We start from the raw sequence: 26,841 nt of genomic DNA, 5'->3' as shown, positions 1-26,841 counted from the left end.
AGAGTTAGCCCATAGCCCCATTTGGCTGTCACATTCTGCTCATTGCTGCTTCCTCCTACTCTCTGACTGTAGGAGGACACAAAGAGAAGTTCTTTGTGTCACTAATACAAGGATAGAGCCTATTCCATAATTCTGCAGCTGACCCTGCTTTGGTCCAGACTGCACCATTCAATTATAATTAATCTACTGTTTAAGGGGAAAAACAAGAGAATTGGTATTTGAGTTCTATTATGTGTGAACAGAGTTTTACACTTTCCTATACAGATTTATTGGTTGTATGTTAAGCAAATATCAAAACACTGTAGCTTGTAATTTTTTTTTTTTTTAATTTATCACAAATAACAGAAATAGTCACACCTTGGTTAAACCACATAGGCCATACAATATGAACATTGTACAAACATACCATCCAAGGCATCATCTGCTTGTGCATCCTGGGATAAGTTCTAGGTTCACCATGTACTGGACGAGCAATATGGAAGATGGATAAATTTATACCAGAATATTTACATTCACAGTCACGTTGGCATGTAGTGAATGGCCCACATTTTGGACAGAGCAGAGCCTCTGTCCAATTATTTAAATTAATTTACCATAAATACCATATATAATATGCTACCAGTACTACCATTTTCTGAAGAGGAAAAAAGAAACTTCGGTGTATGTTTATAAAACACAGGATCCAGCGTAAAAAGTGGTGTTTTTTATGGCTAAAATTATGTTGTTCTGACATCATTGATGTACATACAGGGAGTAGGTAAAAAAAATAGAATGTTTTGTTTTCTTAATGATGCCAAGGAACTTCTGACAATTTTTATATTACTGCTCGGTTTCCGGATTTCTTACTGTCCAATTACATAATTAGATGATCAGTCTGCACTGCCACCTTGTGTTGATCAGGAGCAATACATTCATTGAAAATGGCTTTATACTTTTTTATATTGTCAACACTGTCTGTTCCGTGTATCCATTTATCCAGCCCATTCCTTGAGGGATATAACCAAAATATTTCTAATGGTTTCTAATTTCAAAAACATGGTTCAAATTTGCCAATAAGTATGAAATAGGTGGCATAAAAAAATAAAAAAAAACAAAACCCTCACAGCTCATCCTTCTCTTCGGAGTCAGATTTATGAGCCTGAGTGTCCTTGTTCTCTAATCCTGACTGGTTTGTGTCTATTACTGATGGTTGTGTCCCAGAATCTTCGCTGATCTTATCTGTAAAAGCTTCTTTAATTGGTGTTTGTTCCCTTTGTTGGCTTTCGTTTCTGGAAAAGTTTGATTTGTTAATAGTGTGTTCATCCATCCTGTCAACAGATGGTTTGTCCATATTTGCAATGACCAGTGTATCCATCTGCTTTACAGCTTGCTTATCTTTTTCTGCCTCTTTGACCTTTGTTTTTCGTACCTTTTTCTGTTCTTCTTGTCCCTGTACATTTGCTGGTTTTTCAGCATCTTTCGTCATTCCTTTTTCATCTACCTGAATACCAGTCTGTTGGTCAACAATTTCATCAGACTGAACTTGGCATTTTACTCCTGCCATAGTTTCTGGGTCTGAGGCCATTGGTTCATTGCTATTTTTCTTTGCTTCAAGGAAATCAGCATCCACTGGACTAGATAACATTTTCAATAGGTCTTCAGCATGGATTCGCTCCTGGAAAATCACCACAAGAGAAAATAAGTGAAAATATTTGTCTCATTTTAAATTAAAATCAGAATGCATAATTTTCTCTTATTAAGTATAGAATGGCCATCAACAATGTATTGTGCCAATAAGCCTCTCCAATACAGTCACTCCTGTTACAGTGTCTTATCACCATTATTTAAAAATAAAATACTTTTCTGTATAAAAACAAGATTTGGTCTACAAAAAGCTGTTTTTTCAAAAATTAGTCAAAATAGGGGGGGTCATCTAATATTCAGGGTCAGCACGTTTGCATGCCCAGCCGCATGGTGGCTGTGGCTCACTACCCCTGACTCTCAGCAATTGATGGTAGCAAGTTTGGCACGTTCGGTTAAAACGGTTACTAGGCAGTTCTCATGAGACTTATAAAATTGGTAGGTGTTTATGGTATATTAACATACTGTTATTTCTTATTTAAAATGCCTATAATTACATTATTTGCCACAGGTATAACTTTTTATTATGTAATACATTTTGTTTGGTGTAAGTTACTAAGTTTTGGATTTACATTCCGTTTTTCAGTCACATATTCACACACTCTCCTATTAATCTCTCTTTGAAGTGGCTGCTTTGAAGACCATGTTATGATTTTTTTCTGACTTTTTGCATCTTTCAAAACAATCAGTCATTAATCACTATGATATTAAAATTGGCATCATAACTCCTCCTCAATTGTTAGATACTACCTACCTGACGCCCTACTTTTGACTAACTTTGTTCAAGATGATGTCTTTCCATCATTCAGGTCTGTAGCACTCTGTGCTAGTTCTGCGGTATGGGGCCAGCTCACTTAAGTCAAAACACTCATTACAAATTATTGTATTTGGCAGCATCTATTCCCTTTATTTTCTAGACCCCGAACATAAAATGACACCACTTTTTCCAGGTGGATTTTGAGAGAAAAAAAAATCTTATATTTGGGTCAACACGGTACTATTGTTCACTTGGATAGCAGTTTTTGTATGCAAGTAGTGTTTCCTATTAAGACCATATCACGTTGCAGTCCGTGTACCAATACAAATGCAATTCCATGATGTACTGTACTTGGTTACTAATATATATACCCAGAACTTGTCACGGTTAGCTGTTTCACTAAATCACTCCCACACAACTTTTCTGCCCTTCCTTTTTTGTTTTTACATCTTCTTGTTTGATTTTCTCAGATGTTTTTGCCTCCATTGCTGCTTAGGACAAATGGACCCTACAATGAGAGTCTAGACTGCTAATTTCTACCTGACATTAACATATTTAAAGTTTCATTTTACATTTTAAAGAATGTAGTTAATATTTTCCTCATTTATGATATATCCAGTGGGCAGTGGTGTCTTAATGGTTAGGGAAGTGCACTTGTAATTGAAAGATTGCTGGTCCGAATTCCCGACCAGCAAGACACCACTGAGGTACCCTGAGCATGGTACCACCCCCAAGCACTGCTCCCTGGGTGCTGAATTAGCTGCCCCCTGCTTGTCTGTCTGTCTGTCAGTCATATATGGGTTAAATGCAGAGGACACATTTAATTGTTGTGCACTGCGTGAGTCAACAATGACCACTGATCACTAAATTCTATCCATAACCTACTAATCAGAACGCTAATTTTAATGACTCGGCTCACCCGATCCATGGATTAACCATGGTGCACGCAGATATAACTGTGATCCATGCATCAATACTACCCAGTACTAGTCAGGTGTACCTGATAAAGTGGGTCCTACCCAGTATAAGCAAAGTATCTAATAAAGTGGCCACTGAGTATAGGAAAAGTACTTTAGTCAGGGGTATAACCTAGCCATTTCTTACTCAATATTTTAGTACTATGTTATGCATCATGACTAAAAGAAGGCAGGCACCTTTTCATTGTGGCGTGGGTCTAGGGTAAACCACAAAGCAACAGCACATCTCTGACCCTTTGTGACAGCCGTCACACCATGGGGATTCTCCTTCCCAGCCCCAAAGCCAACGACCCTGCCACAACGAGGTCTCACTGTGGCCTGAATGACAAACATATGCATTATTCACTGAACAATTTAACCCAACAAGAAATACAGCTGAACATATAGCAAACCCAAAACTGTTGTCTTGTAGTTCAGTTTGGTAAATATTATACAGACACTTAATACAATATTTACAAACTGAACTGTAAGACAACAATTTTGTTCAGCAGACCAAACAATTGGTCTGGGATATTGAGCTTAATCGATTATCTCTTCAAAATAACATTGGACATGTCACTGCAAATTCCAATTAAGAATACTAATATCATGTTGCATATGACATATTATTTACAAGTATAATATTTACATTATAAATGACCATTCTGACTGTATTTTGTAAATATAAACAAATTATGAATTTGATGCCTTTAACACTCAAAAAAAAGTTGGAGGCAAAAAAAAAAAAAAGTGAAAAGTTCATAGAATATTCAAGTAATACCACCTCATAACATTTTACAATAAGCAAGTTAATTGGTAATGGGCGAGGGTATCATGATTGGGTATTGACGGATTTGCTATGGCCAGATGAATCCACATTTCATGTTGTTTTCAGGAAAAATGGGTGCCGAGTTCTCCTTGCCAAAGACAACTAGGACCATCTAAAATGTTGAGGTCAGAGTGTGTGAGCATTGACTGTCAGTCTGTATCCGTTTCTTATTGAAAATGCATAGCGCATCATGAAGAGGAGAATCAGACAATGGAGACCACAGACTGTTCATCAACTGAAATCTTGTATCAAGCAACAATGGGCAAAAATTACACTTGCAAAACTGTCACCAGTTCCCAGACAATTAATAAGTGTCCCAACTTCTGAGTGTGTTGCAGGCAAAAAATTCTAAATTTGTTATTTATATATGAAATACAGCATGTTAAATCTTTTCTCTGTATTTTTATCAATCAAATAAAGAGAATCAACAAATCTGATTTTTTCTTCAAAATGTCCCAGGTTTTCCAAAAATGGGGTTTTTACATGTATAATGAAGATAATCTGTGATATTTTTCCCACCAAGTGTAAGTTCATTAAAAGTACCTTCAGAAGTGATTAGTAGTTCCACATACGCACTATCCAGCACAGCAGATCCATATCTTAACCAAGGTAAGTGGACATTAATGTGGACATTAATGCTTGCTCTCTGAAATATTTTAACCAGATCTACCATGCAGAAACTTGTGGGAAAACTAAACATTTTGGGTCACAAATGTACACCTACCGTAATGGTTTTAGCATCAAGTTCTGTGAAGATGAAATCACCCCCTTCAAAGTCATCATTGAGATAGAGAATGGCACTGAAATTGGACAGGGAAAGAAGAGAACAGTGTATCCAAAAGCACGGTATTGTCTTTACCCCACCATTTTGCCTGCTGTGTGATTCATTGTTACCTATAGTCCCTGTGTGTGTATGCAGGTGGCTCTTTGACACAATCATTGAGTTCCGATATCAGCTGGCAGTTGTCCACATGTATAGGGTGACTCAAGTCCTCACGGCCTTCTTGCTTGTCTACAGAGAAAGAGAGTTAGATTTATTCACAGAACTGGGTAACTATAATGAGGCATCCAATAAACTACATAATAATTCAGATCCTATAATAAACTAACAGCACCAGAAAAGCATTTGGAAGCATGCCAACATAACGCCCATTTTCAAAAAAGGGGATAGAAGTAATTTGTCAAACTATAGGCCAATCAGTCTAACTTGTATAACTGGTAAAGTTATGGAGGCTATAATCAAAGAGAAAATGGTAGATTACCTGGACTCAAATAACATTTTGAGGGATAGCCAGCATGGATTTAGGAGAGGTAGATCCTGTTTAACAAATCTGTTGGAGTTTTTTGAGGAAGCTACTCAGGAAGTTGATGATAAGAAGGCCTATGATGTCATCTACTTAGATTTCCAAAAGGCTTTTGATGTTGTTCCCCACAAGAGGCTCTCACTTAAACTCAAAGCGACAGGTATTTTAGGAACTGTAGCGACCCGGATTGATAACTGGTTAACGGATAGGAAGCAGCGAGTAGTTATAAGAGGCTCAATGTCACAGTGGGCCTGCGTTCATAGTGGGGTACCGCAGGGTTCAATTTTAGGACCACTTTTGTTCCTAATTTACATAAATGATATAGACACCAATATATACAGTAAACTGGTGAAATTTGCAGATGACACCAAGGTGGGTGGTGTAGCAGATACTGAACTAGCGGCTCAGCAGCTACAGCGGGATCTTAATTTAATTAGTGACTGGGCTGACACCTGGCAGATGAAATTTAACATAGACAAATGTAAGGTACTCCATGTAGGGAGCAGAAATATAAAGTACAGGTATTTTATGGGACCTACTGAAATAAAGGTAGCTGATTATGAGAAAGACCTTAGTGTGTATGTTGATGCTTCCATGTCTCATTCTCGCCAGTGCGGGGAAGCAATAAAAAAGGCCAATAGGATGTTGGGGTATATCTCCAGGTGTGTGGAGTTTAAGTCAAGTGAGGTAATGCTAAGATTATACAATTCCTTGGTGAGACCTCACCTAGAATATTGTGTACAGGTTTGGTCACCATATCTTAAAAAGGACATAGCGGCCTTAGAAAAGGTGCAGCGTAGGGCCACAAGAAAGATTCCTGGTCTTAGAGGAATGTCATACGAGGAAAGGTTATTTGAGCTAAATCTGTTCAACCTCAAGCAAAGGAGACTGAGGGGGGACATGATCCAGGTCTATAAGATTCTAACAGGTTTGGATGCTGTTCAACCAAATAGTTACTTCAGCATTAGTTCAAATACAAGAACTCGTGGCCATAGGTGGAAATTAGCGGGAGAACATTTCAAACTGGATTTAAGGAAGCACTTCTTTACACAGCGTGTAGTCAGAGTATGGAATAGTCTTCCTGATAACGTAGTGCAAGCTGAATCCTTGGGTTCCTTTAAATCAGAGCTAGATAAGATTTTAACAACTCTGAGCTATTAGTTAAGTTCTCCCCAAGCGAGCTCGATGGGCCGAATGGCCTCCTCTCGTTTGTATAGTTCTTATGTTCTTAATAGCAACCATATAGATCATATGCCACCTTTACCTAAGAGTTCCGGTTTAAAAAATGTAAGCACCATTAGATTCTCAAACCCAAAACCTTGCAATGAATTTCATGCTCTATGCTCACTATTAGATGGGGTTTTTTTTAATCTTTTTTTTGTTGGTGCTGTACAGAAAGTTGTGGAACTTTGCTGAAGTTGTGTGTTTTCTCTATATGCTGCCTCTAGGAAGAATAGTAGGAAAACATAAAACTTTTTTTTTCATAAATATACCTTTGTTGCAGTTTACTAGAGTGTAACAAAATGGTGATATCGGTCTCTGAACACTAATAAAACACAAGCCCTGTAACTTGAAATTGAGGACCACGCTCATAATGCTTTGTTATCAGCGCTCAGTTTACCATCATAAACAGTATAATACTTCAGTTTCATTGAATAAACTCCTTACTTAGGAGTGATTCTCGATAGAGACCATAAGTAAGGTTGCTGGTGCAATTCTACATGCCTCAATTGCAATCTCCTCTGCTTTTGGTTAGATATGAGCATCTGTACTGATCAACCGCCCAACACTTTCCTTTTCACACAGCTGCTAAACCTATAATAGGGATGGAAATCAATTGATTCATGCTAGGAACACAGCACATCACAGGCAGAGCTGCTGCTCAGTACAGGACTGAAGACGGGGCAACAGAAGGCTGAGGTGAGAGTGGACCTACAAAAGATGCAATGACCCATGGACGACACAGCAAGTAACAGAACCAAATACCCAAACACAGAAAGGCAAATACATGCAAGCACACTACTTTCTGACTTGTTTGTTAGCAAATCCACCAGGACTGAACAGTCTGACCTCACCCAGAGATTTTTTTTCTCATCTATAAAACTACAGTTTTTTGTTTCCTTTTCTTTAAGTGATTGGGGGCAACCATGCTGAGAAAGGCACTATATAAAATGAAATTTAATTGAATAGAACAAAAGCGTAAAAAAATATAGTACTATGGGTTAATGCATGTTAAAACACACTTTAGGGCAAATGTACTGAAGGCATCTGTATACGAATTAGTGCAATGTGGTTTGTTTATTTTGTTATCTGATGTTCCTCCTAGCATATGATAATGTAAACTCCCTTATATACAAACTGCTTCTGGATTCTATCTATTATTTTCCCTTTCTGTGTAATATTCCTTATAGATATCCTACACAGTGCATTTTTAAGTAAAATGTGTCATAACAAAATGCAAATGGACAAATTAATTAGAAACTGGAAATTGGTTGGAACCTCTGAAGCTATGGTTAGACAATTATATGTTATAAAGCATTATAACATCACATTTTTCCAATTATTAATTATTAATTATCAATCTACGCAAAATTTAATTCTTAATACAAAGGATATGCACTGCCAGTCAAAAGCTTTTGCACACACAGATTTTCTACATTTGCATGTTATACGCTTAACATTTACTAAAAATGCACTCAATATTCTTTGCTAACAAATACATTTGCAGCATGTTCACATTTATTAGTGGGAAAATGTCATATCTTTGATTCATCAAAGTAACCTTCTCTAACAATCATAACAGCAGAGACAATTTGATGAATTCTTTCCACAAGGGATATTAAATACAGCTCTGTTTCATGGGATGAAACAGTTAACTAGAGTGTTTAAAGTTAAAAGAATTTGACTATGCCATCACCATACAGTACAACCAGTTACTAGGATGTCAGACATGCACTGTTACATACTCTATGTTATAAAGGAAACTTGTTTTATTTGACTTACATTTTCATGTATAGGTGGTCACTCAACATTCAAATGCTTAAGAATAAAAATCTGCAGTTTATGAAGTAAATGGAAAAGTGGTAAAAACCTGTGGTGTGCAAAAACTTTTGACTGGTAGTGTACATTTTCTCTATTACTTAACACGCGACTGGAAACTGCTGGTAGATATTGGCCAACAACTGATGTTTCCTCCAGAAACATCAGTATCTATTCAGATATCTATTAGTTCCTAAAGTAGACAGGGCTACGGCAGGCTGCAGAGCATTCTCCTACAGAGCTCCGCAGCTGTGGAATGGTCTCCCGGCGGATGTGCGGGATTCAGGCACACTCTTGCTTTTCAAGTCTAGATTAAAAATGGATCAGTATTTAACTGATCGTTACCAGTTTGTCCATGTAAACAATGAGTCATCCATAGCCACTAAAGTAAGATATGGTGTCCCGCAGGGATCAGTGTTGGGCCCACTACTGTTCAATCTATATATGCTACCGCTTGGTAACATAATTAGAAATTACAGTGTTCATTTTCATTGTTATGCTGATGATACACAATTGTATCTATCTGTCAAACCTAGTGACGCATCCCAGCTCTCTTCTTTAGCCGACTGTCTGCTAGACATCCGTTGTTGGATGGCAAGGAATTTCCTCATGTTAAATACCGAAAAAACTGAGGTTCTTTTAATCGGTCCTAAGGAGGCCCGCAATAAGTTTGTAAACCCCAACCCTAGCGGCCTCCCTACTCAATTTAAAACAGTGGTCAGAAATCTTGGTGTCCTGGTAGACTCCGACCTCTGCTTCAGTGCTCACATAAATAGCATTACCAGTACGGCATTTTACCATCTACGGAACATAGCCAAGCTTCGGAAGATGCTTTCCTTTCAAGATGCAGAAAAACTAATACATGCCTTTATAACTTCTAGACTGGACTACTGCAATGCCCTCCTTTCGGGTTGTCCATCTGGATCCCTACATAAACTTCAGTTAGTACAAAATGCAGCTGCCAGAGTTCTCACAAAAACTAAAAATTTGATCACATTAGCCCTATCCTGTCTTCCCTGCACTGGCTACCGGTCAAGTTTAGGATTGATTACAAATTATTGCTATTGACCTACAAAACTCTGAATGGCCTTGCACCACAATATCTTAATGATCTTCTGGTCCCTTACAACCCTTCTCGCCTGCTTCGTTCACAAGGAGCAGGATATCTATTAGTTCCTAAAGTAGACAGGGCTACGGCAGGCTGCAGAGCATTCTCCTACAGAGCTCCACAGCTGTGGAATGGTCTCCAGGCGGATGTGCGGGATTCAGGCACACTCTCGCTTTTCAAGTCTAGATTAAAAACGCACTTGTATAGCTTAGCGTATAGGAAACCTAGTTCTGGTTCCAGCTAGTCCCTCACTCCCAGTCAGACTAACAGTATGAGGTGATGAGCTGGGTGGGGATCGGTGTCATTGGCTTTGGATAAACTGAGGCGTCAGTGCTGTCACTCTAGCTCTACACTAGAGTGCTGATGTTCAGGGAGTCCCCATGCCTGTGTTCCCGCCTGTCTCTCTCTCTTTCTCATGCTGCTATACCCAGATCTGCCGGAGCCTAGACGAATATTGCACTCGATCAGTTTGCTTGCACTGCCTCTGGTTTCCTCAACTGCGACTAATACACAATTTTTTCTTACTTCCTCCCTCACCCCTTCTGGGGTGTGCTCCCTGGAGCACAATGTCGTTGAAGAATTTATGCCTCTGCTGCCTACAAGACACTTACCTCCACCACCGGCAACTACCCTCCAACCTGCCTGCCCTTAGCTCAACACGATGCCTCGCCATCCTTCCCTGCGGCTGTGCCTCTATTAATCCTGCCATCGTGCATCAAGCACCACGTGCCTGCACCGGTCAGCCGCTGCATTGAGACATATATTTCAACCCCTGTATTAGCTTAGTCATTTCATCTTGTTTGTTTGACTCATCTGCCGGCCCCTGGAGGATGGGCTCCCCCTTTGGGTCTGGTTCCTCCCAAAGTTTCTTCCTCTTAGGGAGTTTTTCCTTGCCACCGTTGCCTTTGGCTTACTCAATGGGGGGTCCTTACGAGGCAGAAATGTAAAGCGCATTGAGACAATGTAATGTTGTGATAATGCGCTATATAAATAAAATTGAATTGAATTGAAAGATTGCGGCTACTACTTTGAGGCCTGATATGTTGCTATGGTCCCCTTCCTTAAAGAAGGGTTACATTATTGAGCTCACCGTACCCTGGGAGGATTCTGTAGCTGAGACATACGAGCAGAAATATCTACGCTATGCTGACAAAACAACGCGGCTGGACCATAGAAGTTCGCCCAGTAGAAGTTGGATGCAGAGGGTTTGTAGCAACATCTGCCATCAAACTGCTGAGAGACCTGGGAATCAGGGGCCAGAGCCAGCGTGCAGCCATCAAAGCTGTATCAGAGGCAGGAGAAGCAGCCAGTGGCTCTGGTTGAAGAGGAATGCCCCCTACTTGGCTCCTAAGTGACAAGCTTAGGCTGTCATATATAGTTTCATGAGATGTCCGCCATCTGACATCAAGGCGACTCTCTTGACTAATTGGGCATGGGGCGCAAGCTTAGGGGTGATCACCCTATAGCTGGCCGCCTCTGGTGAGGGTGTATAGTGTAAAAGGCCGAACAACCCCATGAGCCAGAGGAGCACTACTGATGATGTATCCCAAATTTTTCAACCTATACCAAGCTTCTCCAAGTCGAGTATTCGCCATCCACCAACAAACTTAACAGTGAACCTGTTGTACGTGCTTGCACAAAGAATAGTAACATCTTTGCACAAAGGATAGTAACATCTTTGCACAAAGGATAATAACATCTTATCCTGTGTTTCGGAATCATACTCTTTCTATGTTATAAAGGAAACTTGTTTTATTTGACTTACATTTTCATGTATAGTTAGTCAACATTCAAAATGCTTAAGAATAAAAATCTGCAGTTTATGAAGTAAATGGAAAAGTCGTACAAACCTGTGGTGTGCAAAAACTTTTGACTGGTAGTGTACATTTTCTCTATTGAAATATAAATTAGGGCTGTCAAAATTAATGGGTTAACGCGGATTAATCCATCATCTTGATTAATCAGATTAAAATTTTTAACACAATTAACCCATCTGCAGCGCAGAATGACTCAAAATCCCTGAAATGTCTCTGTCAACCCATTTCGGGCAGTTTTGGTGCGTTCCATTTGCCCTGGGAACTCGTATTACGAGTCGGATTCTGAGTTTTGAAGCCGGAAGTGACGACATGCGCGCTCCTCTTTCTTGGAGATTCGATAAATATCTCATACAGCACAGAGGATCCTGAGTTCAAAATACAAAATGGGTGCGCCTTTTATCAACAGAAGGGAAAGTTATAGTTTTATACTGTTTAAGCACTACTTCTCATTTGTGGCATATTAAATCGGTCGCACACACTATACCTGTCACGTTCAGCTCCGAACGCTCCTCGTGTGTGCCACGCCCCCTCATTACCTCCTGTCGAAACCTGATGTATCTCACCTGTTGCCTGTTACGTTTGCCTAGTCTCATGTATTTAGTCCTAGTCTCAGTCAGTGTACCCTAGATTTGTCATTGTGATGTAATGTCCTGTTCGATGTCCAGCCTCGATTTCCCGCCTGGGAGGCTTGTGCTTACCGGCCAGAACGCCTACCCGGAAGAGGGATCAGCGCCGTGAGAGACGCAATTCCCCGGGTGCCCAAAGCCCTTAAAGGGACAGCGCCAACGCGCTCGGCACCCCTCCTGCCTGCTCCGGACCTGGCTGATCCGGATCTGCCCGCGGCACCACCTCCTGCAGCTGCCGCCGACCTGCCCGCGGCTGCGCTGCCTGCTGCCGCCGCCGATCTGCCCGTGGCTGCGCTGTCTGCTGCCGCCGCCGATCTGCCCGCAGCTGCTGCTGCCGCCGCACTGCCCGCAGCTGCTGCTGCTGCCGCCGCTCTGCCCGCGGCACCGCCTGCTGCTGCTGCTGCCGCCGCTCTGCCCGCGGCACCGCCTGCTGCTGATGCCGCCGCTCTGCCCGCGGCACCGCCTGCTGCTGCTGCTGCCATCCTGCCAGCAGCTCTGCCTGACCCGCTTGTCCTGCCTGCTGCAGCTGCAGCTGCCGCCGCTCTGCCCGCGGCACCGCCTGCTGCAGCTTCCGCCGCTTTGCCGGCGGACCCGCCTGTCCTGCCTGACCCGCCTGTCCCACCTGACCCGCCTGTCCCACCTGACCCGCCTGTCCTGCCTGCTCTGCCTGCCCCCTGCTGGCCGCGTGATGGCGGCACCCGCCGCGGTGCCCCCTGCTGGCCGCGTGGTGGCGGCGCCCGTCCTGCCGGCACCTGAACTGCCTGTCTCGCCTGTCCTGCCGGCACCTGAACTGCCTGTCTCGCCTGTCCTGCCGGCTCTTGACCTGCCTGTCTCGCCTGTCCTGCCGGCTCTTGACCTGCCTGTCTCGCCTGTCCTGCCGGCTCTTGAACTGCCTGTCTCGCCTGTCCTGCCGGCTCCTGAACTGCCTGTGGTGGCCGCGGTGGCGCCCCCTGCTGGCCAGGTGTCTGAGGTGCCCGCCGAGGTGCCCCCGGCTGGCCGCGTGAAGGCGGCGCCCCCTGCTGGCCGCACGCCCGAGGCGCCCGCCGAGGCGCCCCCTGCTGGCCACGTGTTGGCGGCGCCCGCCGAGGCGCCCCCTGCTGGCCACGTGTTGGCGGCGCCCGCTGAGGCGCCCCCTGCTGGCCGCACGCCAGAGGCGCCCCCTGCTGGCCACGTGTTGGCGGCGCCCGCCGAGGCGCCCCCTGCTGGCCGCATGATGGCGGCACCCGCCGCGGTGCCCCCTGCTGGCCGCGTGGTGGCGGCGCTCGTCCTGCCGGCACCTGAACTGCCTGTCTCGCCGGCTCTTGACCTGCCTGTCTCGCCTGTCCTGCCGGCTCTTGACCTGCCTGTCTCGCCTGTCCTGCCGGCTCTTGACCTGCCTGTCTCGCCTGTCCTGCCGGCTCTTGAACTGCCTGTCTCGCCTGTCCTGCCGGCTCCTGAACTGCCTGTGGTGGCCGCGGTGGCGCCCCCTGCTGGCCAGGTGTCTGAGGTGCCTGCTGAGGTGCCCCCGGCTGGCCGCGTGAAGGCGTCGCCCCCTGCTGGCCGTGTGACGGTGGCGCCCGCCGAGGCGCCCCCTGCTGGCCATGTGTCTGAGGTGCCCGCCGAGGTGCCCCCGGCTGGCCGCGTGAAGGCGGCGCCCCCTGCTGGCCGCACGCCCGAGGCGCCCGCCGAGGCGCCCCCTGCTGGCCACGTGTTGGCGGCGCCCGCCGAGGCACCCCTGCTGGCCACGTGTTGGCGGCGCCCGCTGAGGCGCCCCCTGCTGGCCACGTGTTGGCGGCGCCCGCTGAGGCGCCCCCTGCTGGCCGCACGCCAGAGGCGCCCCCTGCTGGCCATGTGTTGGCGGCGCCCGCCGAGGCGCCCCCTGCTGGCCACACGGCCAAGGTGCCTGCTGCAGCATCCCACAGGGTTCCTGAGCCACAGCCCTGTCTGGAGGATGGCAGCAGGTTTCACCTCCTGCAGGAACAGTACTGGCGGGTGGTTGGCGAACCTGCCATAAAAGACTCCCTGGAGGCAGCTCCGCTCCTGGAGCAACTCCGCAGGGAGTTTGCCAGGGCAGCCCCTGATTCCCCACTCCAACAGCTAGCCCGGGTGGAAGAAACCCTGAGGCAGCTGCTCCGTCTGCGGCCTGCTGCCGCCGCTCCTCCTGCAGCGCCCCCTGATGGCCGCACATTCGCTCTGCCCGCGGCACCGTCTGAGGCTCTTCCGTCCAGCCCGGCTCTCCTGTCCAGCCCGTCCAGCCTGCGGCCACGCCCGCGGCTCCAGCTGCACCGCCTGCAGCCACGCCTGCAACCTCACCTGAGGCCCTGCCTCGAATTCCCCCAGCCCTGCTCACTGTCCCCGAGGAGGTCCCAAACTGTTTGGCTGCCGCTCCTTCCTCCGGGGAGGAGGAAGGCCTTGAATGGGATCCCTCTGGGATTGCCCTATGGACCTCCCTTGAGACTCCCTCGCCCTTGCCCCGGCAAGGCCGACATTCCCCAGGACCCCGCCTATCTGTGTCCCGCAAGGGGAGGGGACATAGACGTCGGGCCGAGGTCCCGCCCGCCCTGCCCCCTGACTCGCCCTCGCTCGCTTTAGCTGGGGCTCGGGGCCCGCCTGTGGTCCCTCCTGCTCCAGCCCGGCGGTCGCCTGCGGGTCCCCCTCTGTGGCCTCGTCCCCCGGCCTCGGTCCCGCCTCCGACTCCGCGTCGGTCGCCTGCGGGTCCCCCTGCGCCGGCGGACAGCGCCTTCGCCCGCTGTGGCGGCGCCTTCGCTGGCTGCTGCTTCCCTCTCCTCCTTCCCTTTGCTGTTGGCCCCTCCGACTCCCTCCTTGTCTCCTCCGTCTGTCCCTCACCCTGTCTCCTTGTTCCCTTCGTGGTCCCCTCCTGCTCCCTCCTTCCTGTCGCCTGCGGCCCCTCCGGCCACCACCCGTCGCCCGCCTGGGCTCCCCTTTGTCCCCCTTCCGTGCCTGTCTGGTCTCCCCTGTCTGCTCCTCCTTTCTTCGTCCCGCCTGTTTCTCCTGCTCGTCCCTGTGTTCCTCCTCCGTGCACTCCTGGCCCCTTCGTGTCGCCTGTGGGTGCTTCCTCCGTGTCTCCCTTCTCTGTCTGTCTGTCCGCGTTTCCGGTCTTGTGTGGGGTTTTGTCCCTATGCCTGTTTTGTGCTTCTGTCTTGTTCCCTCTTCCTCGTTGATGTCTTGCTTTTTGTTTTTCAGTTCCTGCCCCTCGTCTCGTCCGTCGCCTCCCCTCGGGCGCGCCCGGTGTGCGCGCCTTTGGGGGGGGGTTCTGTCACGTTCAGCTCCGAACGCTCCTCGTGTGTGCCACGCCCCCTCATTACCTCCTGTCGAAACCTGATGTATCTCACCTGTTGCCTGTTACGTTTGCCTAGTCTCATGTATTTAGTCCTAGTCTCAGTCAGTGTACCCTAGATTTGTCATTGTGATGTAATGTCCTGTTCGATGTCCAGCCTCGATTTCCCTGCCTGTTCGTCGAATAAACCCCGTCAATCCCGATCCACGGCTCCGCTTGCCTGCTTGACCGCCAGCTCGCTACCCGGACGCTGACAATACCGTCCAACTTAACTGTGGACGTGTTGCTACGGAGTTTTATACGTAAAGCACCGCACGTAATGTGTTATCAACTGATATTGCTAACAATGGAAATTAACCAGGCTAGAATTGGATTTCATGATTAGTCGGTTTATCTGTCGGATTTACGTTAGTTCGGGCTAATTGTAAGTGAACGAAGATAAAGACTATTTAAACTGAGGTACCTTAAATCCGACAAGTTGTCTGGCTAAGCAAAAAATCTTGCTTTTTGATATGGGTCCATGGCACTTCTGTGGCAGATGGAATACATCCGACTCGTGTTCAAGATGTTCAATAAACATGTTAAGTGCATATATATTCCCTTTTTTCTTGAGTCTGTTTTGCTCATGCAAAATGAAATGCGATTAATATAGATAAAAATTAATGATATTTAATCATGATTAATCAAAATTAATCCACAGCAACCCTGTGATTAATCTGATTTAAAAATTTTATCGTTTGACAGCACTAATATAAATATTACAATACGCCTTTATATACAGTATAAGGACATTATGTTTACAATGCAACCAATTATAGTACGGTATAAGTGTTTTGAGAGAAAAACAATATGCATGCCAATAAATGATAATAATAATAATATTTAAGGTGAACAAGTAATCAAAAATCTTTATGTAAAGTATATGGAATTCTGAATAGCAGAAAAATGTGCTCACCATCAAATGCGGAACGGCAGACCAAGTGAGTGTAGGAGAAATAAAGTGGAGTTTCTAAGCGGAAGTAGGACTCCACAACTTTGCGCACTTTCTCACTCAGGTTGAAGTACAACTGGGCACTCTTGAGAGGGACCTTCCCCTCCTGCCCCATCTATAGGAAAAAACAGACAGATCCTAACATGACAAAATACATTTGATTGAAAAGAGAAAAAGTATGAGTAAGACAAGAAATCTATAAGGAAGAAACACACTTGATTGTTACATATTTTTTTGATTCATAGGGATTTCAATAAAAAGATGACAATTTCAATAAACAAGATGACAAAATAATAATATATCATTAATATCATCATCATAATAATAATAAGTTATTATTATTATTATGTCTTTTCTCCTTTTAGCTTTGGGAAGGTCTTAATTTATCTATTTGATCATGGATTTTCATTTCAAAACATAGAAAAAAATGAAACCTTGCCTTTGCAGCTTTCAGGACAGTAACTCCTTGGAACATCTCGCTAGGAGAATGAGGTGAGGGCTTCCCCCTGTAGCCATCACCTTTTAATGCAGCTGTCTAACATAGTCATGACATCATCAAAATAGATAGCATGAGTCAGAGTGAGACACAGTACAGTGTGAAATGAGAAAGTGACAAATGAGAAACCTGCTAAAGCAGGTTTATTGGTTGCACCTATACAGCTAATGGGTCCCCTTTTGAAATGCTTCCTTTAAAAGGCTACAAATCATGAGTAAAAGTGATGATAACTCTTGCATAAGAATACAAACGCACATTGGACAGGCGGTGTAGCTCCCAACACTCATCATCAGTGATCACCCCATCCAAGACCACCCTCTGAGACCCATTCAAGGATCTAGATGTCATGGCCACAACGATATCATCAAACAGCACACTTCCACCTGTGAGGACAAAACCACACATATTTAAGATTAAAATATCTTCACTCATTTAGTGTACAACACATAACAGAATTAGAAATTCCAGCAAACCGTATTGTGGTACTGTAAACTGAAACCTATGATGTATTGTGAAGAATAAAGTCTACATATGACAACTGAACAAGGTGTTTTAACTACCAACAGCTATTTAGTAATCTCCAGTATGCTTACCTTCTCGCACAATCTGGGCAATGTCAGTTGACTCCTTAGCCTTTTCTTCCACAAGTGTCTCAATCTCCTTCATAAGATGGCCAATTTCCTCTGTTATCCGAGCTGCTGTCTCTCTCTCTGTCCTATAGGGTGTTTCAGACTGGTGTGATTACCGAAGTCAAATAATAAACAAAGGGGAAAATTTGTAATGGTCTATACTGGATGGAATATAAATAAACTGCATTACTTCTGTTTGTCTCTCAGCTTCTGAGGCATGATATCGGGAGGAGTCCATGAATCCTTGAAATGGGTGCAATGAAGTAGCAGTTAGAGGTTTTTCCCTTGACTTGAATGAGTCTTAGTTCTATCATGCAGGGAATGTGAAGTATTAATGTTCAGAAGTTTAAGAAGAAGAATACGCCAGAAAAAATGAATTAGAAGATTTTGCGCTACATGCAAAACAAACAACTGAAAAACAGAATCCGTCAATTTGTGCATACAAAACTGAATTTTTTTTTTACCTACCGGATCAACAAATGCAATTCCAAAAACTTCATAGCCAAAATACAGCAGTTCCTTCTCCAACAAAGATTGTGTAATGTGCTTCTGGATCACCTAAGAGCAGAAAATAAAAATTAAACTAATAGAGCCAAATTTATTAAGCAGGGGTAATTAGAGTGAGGGAGCAATCAAATATCTTTCCACGACTAACTCACTGCACATCATTAGTAAATTTCAATGGCACTATTTTGAGCTCCTCACCCTATCTCTAAGGCTGACTCATTTCTGACACCTTATCGTGGTGGAGGGGTTTGCATGCTTCTGTGATCCTAGGGGCTATGTTGTCTGGGGCAATACCCCTGGTAGGGCCCCCAAATCAAATTGGTCCTAGTTGAGTGGCCAGACTAACTGCAATTCAGAAAACCCCTATGAAGAAAGACATAAAGGACAATGTTACCCTGCCCAGATTGGGGGAAACAGAGGCCTCACTTTGGAGCCAGGCCTGGGGTGGGAGATTGAAAGTAAGCTCTTGGTAGCCAGGCCTCCACCAACAAGGCCCGGCTGGGCATAGCCCAAAGGAGTAACCTGGGCCCACCCTCCTGTGGGCCCACCACCTGCGGGGCAAATAAATATTTAATATTTTGTAGGACTACCTCTCTGGCAGAAATGCCCATAGCCTGCTCTTCTCCCAAAACAGCAGAATAGTAAGCCACATTCTGATTCATGACTTCCTCCTCTGGGTGAAACAGCAGGTATGTTTTGGCGCATTCAATGGCCTTCTCATAGTTCTCCCCTGTGAAAAAGATAAAACATTTAGGTCTAGATACACAAACAGCGAGTCAATGAAATTTTGTATTCTATATCATTTTAAACTAATCAAAAAATCTTACAACAGACACTAAACTACATGTTAGTGACGCACTATTGAAGTATGAAAATTGCAGGTAGTTGAAATGTCCTGGCAGGAAATCTTCCAAAGGTTTTTCAGTGCCCGGCAGGATGGCTAGTTCGATGGCACAATTTTGTTTGCAGTTAAGAATTTGCATGTAGTGATCTGTGAAAGAGAAAACAGAAAATGTATGCTAGTTACATTCTACCTCCAACACATTTTTATTAAGTATTTAGTATACACGTACTTAAGTACTGGGGGTGCCTCCCCGTTTTGCCCAGACTATTTAATATGAACTTGTCTGTGAGCTCTAAAGGTACCGAATCCCCCTTTGTTTAGCCTCTGAACATCATTATCCTCAATAAGTCTCTGTACTGCCCTGATAGTATAGCTTATTTTATGCATCCTACGTAAAGGTCAAACAACTTAAGATAGTGAGTGTGAATGCAATTTCATTTGGTATTCCCCAAGTAACAAATTAGCAATTTTTACATAATTTTAAACTATTAAGGTATGATGATGGATGAATTAATGTCCATAAGAGGTAAAGGTAAGCATTTAACTGGAAGATTTAATACAGTTGTAATAAAACCGAGCTTATATTCAGCACTCCAGAAAGGTTAATACGTCTAAATGTATGTTCATATTAAAATAAAAAATTAACACATTCGGAAAGCATAAAATGCTCCACTTATACTTGCCTGTCATTGACTGGAAAAGATCAGCAGAGTACTCCAGGTAGTTATAACCATCATAGTCGTAAATTCCCTCACAGAGGGCACGGCATTCCAGATCAGCAGCAAAGTATTCTTCCACTGCTGTCTCAAAGTGCTCAATTGCAAGACTGAACTCATCCAAACTGTAAAACTTTTTTCCTTGCAGGAACTCTGACTAGAAATACACAGAAATATTTTCATATTTTTAATTGAATTGCAATGCAAACTTCACAATGTCTATATTAATATAGACTCTTATTGCAAAGAGGTATTATTAGCAATAAAATAAATGAAACTGAATAAAATCTATGTACCATACGACCACCAGTATTCACCAAATACACACAGAAAATCCACAATATCAAACCTTGGTCCATTTCCATTACAGGCACCATATTATTTTCACAATACCTGTATTTAGTACTAACAAAATCAAACAGATAGCAAAGTTTAGGTGTGGATTTCTGTATGATTTTAAAAATTCCCTTGTAATTATTTTAATGACAATTTTAACATTAGCAAGAAGGAACAGAATTAACATTTAATTGGATGTTTGTTTTTTGTAGACTATAAATACTATATACAGTGGTACCTCGGTTCTCGAACTCACTAGAACTCGAATTTCTTGAAAGTCGAACAAACCAGTTTGACCTAGAACTCGATCTGAATATCAGAAGTCGAACCGTGAACGCTGACCTAATATAAATTGTACACGCCAGGAAATGAGTTATACTACAATGCAATTCTTACTTGAATGCCTTCTTCACAGACTGGACGATTAACCAAATAAAGCAGAGCAACATTATAGTAACTAACAATAAATAAACCACTAACTTACGTGTACTATTAGAGCATTTATATAATATATTTTAACTTTATTTTACTAGGTAAATTCACTGAAAACCAGTTCTCACTGCTTTACGTGATATTCGGGAGAAATAGCAGATTACGCATCGGAACTGCCTGGGATACAAACGTCATGCGTGTAACTAAACTCTTCAGCCAATAAGGGCAAAGGTGTGTCGTCACGGAGGCGGTTCCAGTTTGTGCAGCCGGGTGAGAGGTTGCAATGCATCTAACCGTAATGCATTGCGTCAGGATCAGAATGCATTGCTTTAAGCCAGCGCTGTAAGCAAGTCGAACGCACCCAATGACCGGACTGGGGAAACAAACTGAAACGGACTTAGTACAGAGGACTAAAGACAACAACCAAAAACAGCTGATCACATGGGGACCCCACACGAGTTTAACGAGGGGTCGTGGCACATGGAAGGAGCGGACGATCGGGGCAGGACAGGGGTAATGTTGGGATAAGATCTTTATCGTTTTGGAAGCCATTAAGAATAAAATGCTCTTCTTGTTTTATCCTGTTCATTTTGTGTTTAAATGCTAAAAAAAAAACAAAAAAACCCCAAACATATTTAGGTTTTTTTTTAGCATTTAAACACAAAATGAACACAAGAGCATATACTGTACTAAACACATCTAAGCACATATATCAAAACAGTAATTTGTAAAGTAAGAAAATAAATATATCCAAACAATATGTAAATTTAAAAAAAACAACAACAATGTGTCCTGCCCCGACCGTCCGCTCCTTCCGTGTGCCACGTCCCCTCGTTAACCCCGTGTGGAATCCCCGTGTGATCAGCTGTTTCTGGTTGTTTTCATTAGCCCTCTGTATTTGTTTCCCCAGTCCGGTCATTGTATTGTCCGTCTGCGTTTTGCCTGCGTTATCTGTAATTAAACCCCGTATTCCCTGATACCCTGACGTCTGCGCCTTTGTCTCCGTTTCGTCCCCACTCGGCACGACAATGTTATTATAATTAAATGTATGAATGGTTTATTATTAATGATATTAAAATAATGAATAAGAAATCTTTATTTTTAAATGTATTTTATTATATATTAATAATTACTGTTACTATCATTGTCTAAATGTATTTTTACTGTCTAAATATATGTATTCAGCTAGTGTAAACATGCACGATGCTATCACAGCGAATGCGAGGCTGAGACGGAAGCTTTACCCTTTGTTTCCGCTGAAAGACATGCCGCGTGACTCATTTCCCCGCGCATACAAGTTATCTTAGGTCGGTGTTCACAGTTTGACTTCTGAGATTCAGATCGAGCTCTAGGTAATTTTTTTTCGAACTGGTTGGTTTGAATTTTAAGAAATTCAAGTTCTAATGAGTTCGAGAACTGAAGTACCACTGTATGTGAATTAATGTTAAATAAATCCCTTATCCATAACACCTACAGGTGTACTAGGTGTATGTGTGTTTAATTACTGTACCTAATTTCAGTACATTGCTGAGTCACTCTTGCTGTTGATAACATAAATATTGTCATTAACTATATACCAGACAGTTGAAGAACTCAAAACACTACTGAAGACTTACTGAAGTTTAATAATAGAGGATTTTGTAATACAGTATGATGATCCAAATTTTCAAAATGCATCAATCAACTAGATTAAGGGCTTGGTGAAATTTTGGGCTTTTTCTTTTGGTCAGGCAGGTTTGCAGGCTTTCCATAAGTTGTAAACTTCCTTAAAATGCTTCCAGGGGTGCCTCTTGGAATGTTAAATTTTTGGGAGTTTCTCTCATACCTGATGTCCTTCAGGTGCAATGAAATTATTTCCCTTGAGCGGAGGTTTTACATATGCATTACAGTTGAATCCAATTAAGGATCATTATTGAATACCCAAAGGCTTAATTATGTTTAGTTCCACTTTAGGCCATAAAACTAGCAGTAGGTTTTAAAAATAGCAATATTATACAGGGGTTGATAATTGTGACATAGCTATATTAATATAATATCCTATTACTCACAAAAACAACATCATACATTTCCGTTGTTGATTTTACATAAAAATCAACCGATAAGTTATCCAAAGCAAATTCTAGCTCTTAGGCAAAACTTTCATTGGTAAATCCTTAAAATCTTTGGGGGAATTGAATATTTATGATTGCAACTGTATGTGAATCTGATTATTTTATCTGAATTAATTGTTTTTTTTTTGGATTTAACATTTTAAGACTCCAACCAGAAAGTTCCCACAAACTTCCTGAAGATATTTGAGGTACGTATCAAGTTAATCTCAAAGTATACTCTTTATTAATCTTAGGAATCGTTTTGAGCTGTTTATGCTCATCCAACTGTCATCTTCTTGTTCTTGCTGTGGATTCAATTTCAACTTTTGTGCAAGATCTAACTCTGTGCAGCAGAAGTGCTAAATGTTAAAACAAAGCCAATCAGAATAATGTAAAATATATTTGGTGTGCATTTGTTAAATCGTTGCACTTGAAGTAAATATAAGATACAACTTTAAAGTCTTCAGAAGACACATTTTACCCTATTGCATTTTAAATGCTACATGAGGTATCAACATTGTTAGATATGCAATGAAAATGCTACTTACTTTTATTTTCATAAAGAAGTGCAGCAAGTAATAATTTTGATTACTTTGATTTTGTAGCCAGCTGATTCAGAGGAGGACATGGTGAAGTATGTTGACATAGGGATCCTGATTGTTGCTAATGATGCCAGTGGATGTTATGCCTAAAGATGTCTGTATTCTCTCTTCGGTACTGGAGCATCGAATTGTTCTGGACAACCTTAAAGACATCCCTAATGCATTTATAATTTTGATTGGCCTTCTCTATGCACTGAACATAAACTACACATTTGAGATCTTGCAGAAGGTCATTTATAATATTGGTGCAGAAAGATGTTCCTCAAAAGTCCATGGACTGCGCAACAAATTATTGCAGTACAGTGAGATTGGCAAGGATTACTTCACAGCATCAGTTAACTGCTTTTTTTAAGGGTCCAAAGCACGTAGTGCTATGGAACCTTATTGTTTTTCTTAGGATTATTAACAGGGGTGAAAGTAAGCTTGTACACTCCGGTACGACGTACCGTTATAAGATTTACAGCCGGTACGTAGTACTGGTAAGAGTAGAGGGTCTATGCGGTCTTAAAAAACACATTTACAATGAGTAACATCCGCTGTTTAAGTTGAAAACACATCTACCCACAAAATGTAATTTGAGACATGCATTCAATGAAGAGAATAGCGTTTAGGCTACTTGAAATAGCTATTAGTCTGTGGTGCACTTGCATGCGTCTGCTGCAGACAGGTCTTTTATTTGTGCTCTGTCGGATTTTGACAGGGCGTTTGGTGTGAAGAATCCCCTCGATAAAAATGTGTTCCTCTTTTGTGGTGATTTGTGTTTATTCCGACATCACAGAGTGCTGCACAGGTGTTTTCTGTCAGACAAACTATTGTCATGACTTAAATGTTTCCGATGCGCGCATATTAGGCTACTTTGAAGGGGTGCACTGCAGGGACGCTCGAATTCATTATACGAGGATTTCACACTACAAATTTTATTATAGTAGGGCCTGGGCTTAAAAAGAAGGCTAAAAGGTACCAATTGTCTTTTAAAAGATTGACAAAGCCAGCACTATGATCAATAGCTTTTAATAATTTCTGCAAATGTCTACTTTGCTCTTTCTGTCGGTGCGTTTTTGGAACTCCCCAGTCGTCACCTCTCTAAAGTCTCGAGCTTTCGCTGCATCTTCCGCAGTTATTCAGCCAAGAAAGTCTTTGTCTTTTATAAAAAATGTGTAAATTATATAATTGTTTAATATGCATCTTTATTTCAAACGCCCTGACCGACCGCGACCCGAATATTATTAAAAAATATATATTTTTAGTGATTGGATCAATTTTTGCATCACTGGTGCGCTGAGACGTTGGATTTTCTAACCAGATCCCGGATCGTGGGCTCTTAGTGGTGGTTGCAGCTCGGACAAATAATAAATGACTCTTCAAACTCAAAACATTCTTGTGATTGGTTCGTTATCACATGTTTCACTCAGGAAGTGAGTGAAAACGTTTAAAAGCTTTGCAAGGAAGAAGCGCCAAAACGCAGAAAACAATTCTTCAAATGTTTAAAAGGAAAGACAGAGATGATGAAAACGCAAATGCTAAAGTCAGAAAAACATGTATGGTAAATGATTCCAGTACACGGTGGCACAAATTGAGAACACAGAAGTTGCAAATGCAGGAGGACCATTAGAAGCAAGCACAGGTGATGATAGGCCTACTACTTATGCCTACCCCTCTATATGGTCAAAAGAACAGTTTGAGCAGTTCAAAAGTAAAAATGAATGGTTGTATGCCAAAAATGGAACGCTTGGCTGTACTTCATGCCGTGATGTTAAGAACCTTGGTGTCAAAGCATCCCGTGGTGTCAATATTGCTAACCAATTGGCAGAGGGAAAGATCGCCCCCTTTGGTCATTCAAGGAATGTCCAGCTTACATCACTGCGCAAAAAAATTTGTGGGCAGAGAGACACTTTAGCCCATAGTGAAGCAATTAAGATTCTTCAGACTGCAAAGAAAGATATACTTCTCAACCTGAATGCCACCAGTTTGCATTTGAGGCCACTGCCAGGGTATTCAGGACAGCATATTACAGTATGTAGCCAAAGATAACAAGCCTTTCACAGATTTTGAGAATCTGATTGATCTGCAACAAGCAAATTCTCTTGATTTAGGCCGTATTCTGCACAGCAAAACAGTCTGTGTTGACATAATTGATCACATCTCAGTTCAGATGAAAAATGAACTTATGAAGAGGATCATTGAGAACAGAAGTAAGAAAACAGTATTGGCTGATGAGTCAACTAGTGTGAGGCACAAGTCAACACTCATTGTGTTTTTGAAGGCTAGTGTTGATGGAGACATGGAACCTAATTGCTTTTCCTTTGGACCTGGTAGAGCTGGATAGTCTGTGTGCAGCTCATATCAAACAACAACTTATGAGCTGCCTGTTCAACAATGGCTTCACCGTAGAATTACTGCAGGAAGTCTTAACTGGATTTTGCAGTGATGAGGCCAGTGTGATGTTGGGAGTTAAGTCAGGTGTTGGGAAACTACTCCAGGATGACTTCCCAGACATCATCCTGTGGCACTGCCTTAATCACAGACTAGAGCTGGCTGTGGACCAGGCATTGGATGCCACTGGGGGAACAAAAGACTTCCAGGCCTTCCTTGATACCTTGTACTCATTATATAGCCAGTCACCAAAAAACATGAGGGAACTGAGTGAATGTGCCCACAATCTTCACATCACACTAAGGAGGATTGGAAGAGTGTTCACTGTCCGATGGGTGGCTTCTTCATGCAGAGCTGTCGACGCAGTTTGGCATTCTTATGCAGCATTGGCACAACACTTCCGAGGGGCATCAGAAGACAGTACAAGGGACAGCAAAGAGAGGGCCAAATTCCAAGGGCTGCTCTCTAAGTTGTGCTCCATCAATTTTCTGAAAAGTCTTGCACTGATGGCAGATGTTCTGACAGAACTTAAGAACCTCTGAAATTCTTCAGAACAGGAGGATCACTCTCACAAAGGCACATAACATCATGATGATGTACATCAAGCGAATAGAAAGTCTCACCAGACACCCAGGACAACATACAGTTGAGGCATGTCAGGCAGAGAAAGAAATGAAATATAAGGGAGAACAGGTGGCTGCCCTTCGCGGACAACTTACTCTACAAAGAGCAAGTTGAGGGAGGCGTAAAAACAATTTCCCCACGGGGATCAATAAAGTATCAATTATTATTATTATTATTATTATTATTATTATTTAAAAGTTGCCAGGTCTCCTATCATTGACTGGGCACAGTTTATCCAAGCAGTGGTAGAGAGTTTGAATGAGAGACTCTTCACAACCACAGCCAACAGAGCACAGGCCAGTGTTTCAGCTCAAAGAGGAGACACTTACACCACACTCATGAACCAAATGGCAGTCCTTGAGCCAGAGAAATGGGACTATGACAATCCTAGATATGGAGAGGATGAGGTGAGGGCTTTGTGCCATGGCTCTACATGTTAATGAAAAAGAAACACACCTTGGATTTGTTGAATATAAGGCAAGTGGAGGAAGAAGCATTCCAAACAACATGAAAAAGTTGTGCATAGCAGTAGACACCCTCTCAGCAAGTAATGCAGACTGTGAGCAGGGCTTCAGTGCCATGAACAATATCATAACTGAGTACAGGAGCAAACTGACAACAAAAAATGCAGCAAATCTCCTGTTCATGAGCACAGTGGGACCACCAAGCAAACAGTGGAATCCTTTGCCTTGTGTGAAGACTTGGCTGGCTAAGGGAAGAAGAGCAGCTCATTCAACATGTGGCATGGCTCGTCAGCACCCAGAAGAGGACAGCTACTTTAGGCCTATTTGGAAATTCTTTTAAGTTTTTTGTTCTGATGGAGGGATCAACATTTTTGCATTTTTCTGTTAAGTGCCAAATAAAATCT

The 26,841-nt window shown here is 42.9% G+C and overlaps 1 protein-coding gene across 2 annotated transcripts in view; it reads right to left on the bottom strand.

The window, feature by feature from the left end:
• Positions 1–302: 302 nt before the first annotated feature.
• p3h1 (prolyl 3-hydroxylase 1) overlaps positions 303–26,841 on the bottom strand; it is a 71,128-nt gene continuing 44,589 nt past the window's right edge. For both annotated transcript variants that reach the window (XM_072715768.1, XM_072715769.1), the window contains 13 exons: positions 19,484–19,673; positions 18,816–18,947; positions 18,547–18,686; positions 17,918–18,007; positions 17,640–17,692; positions 17,414–17,535; positions 17,076–17,203; positions 16,764–16,859; positions 16,289–16,439; positions 5,057–5,174; positions 4,887–4,962; positions 3,532–3,672; positions 303–1,654 (listed from right to left, as the gene is read on the bottom strand). In XM_072715768.1, coding sequence (XP_072571869.1) covers positions 1,100–1,654; positions 3,532–3,672; positions 4,887–4,962; positions 5,057–5,174; positions 16,289–16,439; positions 16,764–16,859; positions 17,076–17,203; positions 17,414–17,535; positions 17,640–17,692; positions 17,918–18,007; positions 18,547–18,686; positions 18,816–18,947; positions 19,484–19,673 — 1,992 coding nt within the window. In that variant the 3' untranslated portion in view covers positions 303–1,099. The remainder of the gene's footprint in view (positions 1,655–3,531; positions 3,673–4,886; positions 4,963–5,056; positions 5,175–16,288; positions 16,440–16,763; positions 16,860–17,075; positions 17,204–17,413; positions 17,536–17,639; positions 17,693–17,917; positions 18,008–18,546; positions 18,687–18,815; positions 18,948–19,483; positions 19,674–26,841) is intronic.

The sequence above is a fragment of the Paramormyrops kingsleyae genome, chromosome 8 (assembly GCF_048594095.1).
Source record: "Paramormyrops kingsleyae isolate MSU_618 chromosome 8, PKINGS_0.4, whole genome shotgun sequence".
NCBI classification, from domain to species: Eukaryota; Metazoa; Chordata; class Actinopteri; order Osteoglossiformes; family Mormyridae; genus Paramormyrops; species Paramormyrops kingsleyae.
Note: the sequence above shows the minus strand (reverse complement) of the source record. Positions and strands in the feature narration are given on the sequence as shown.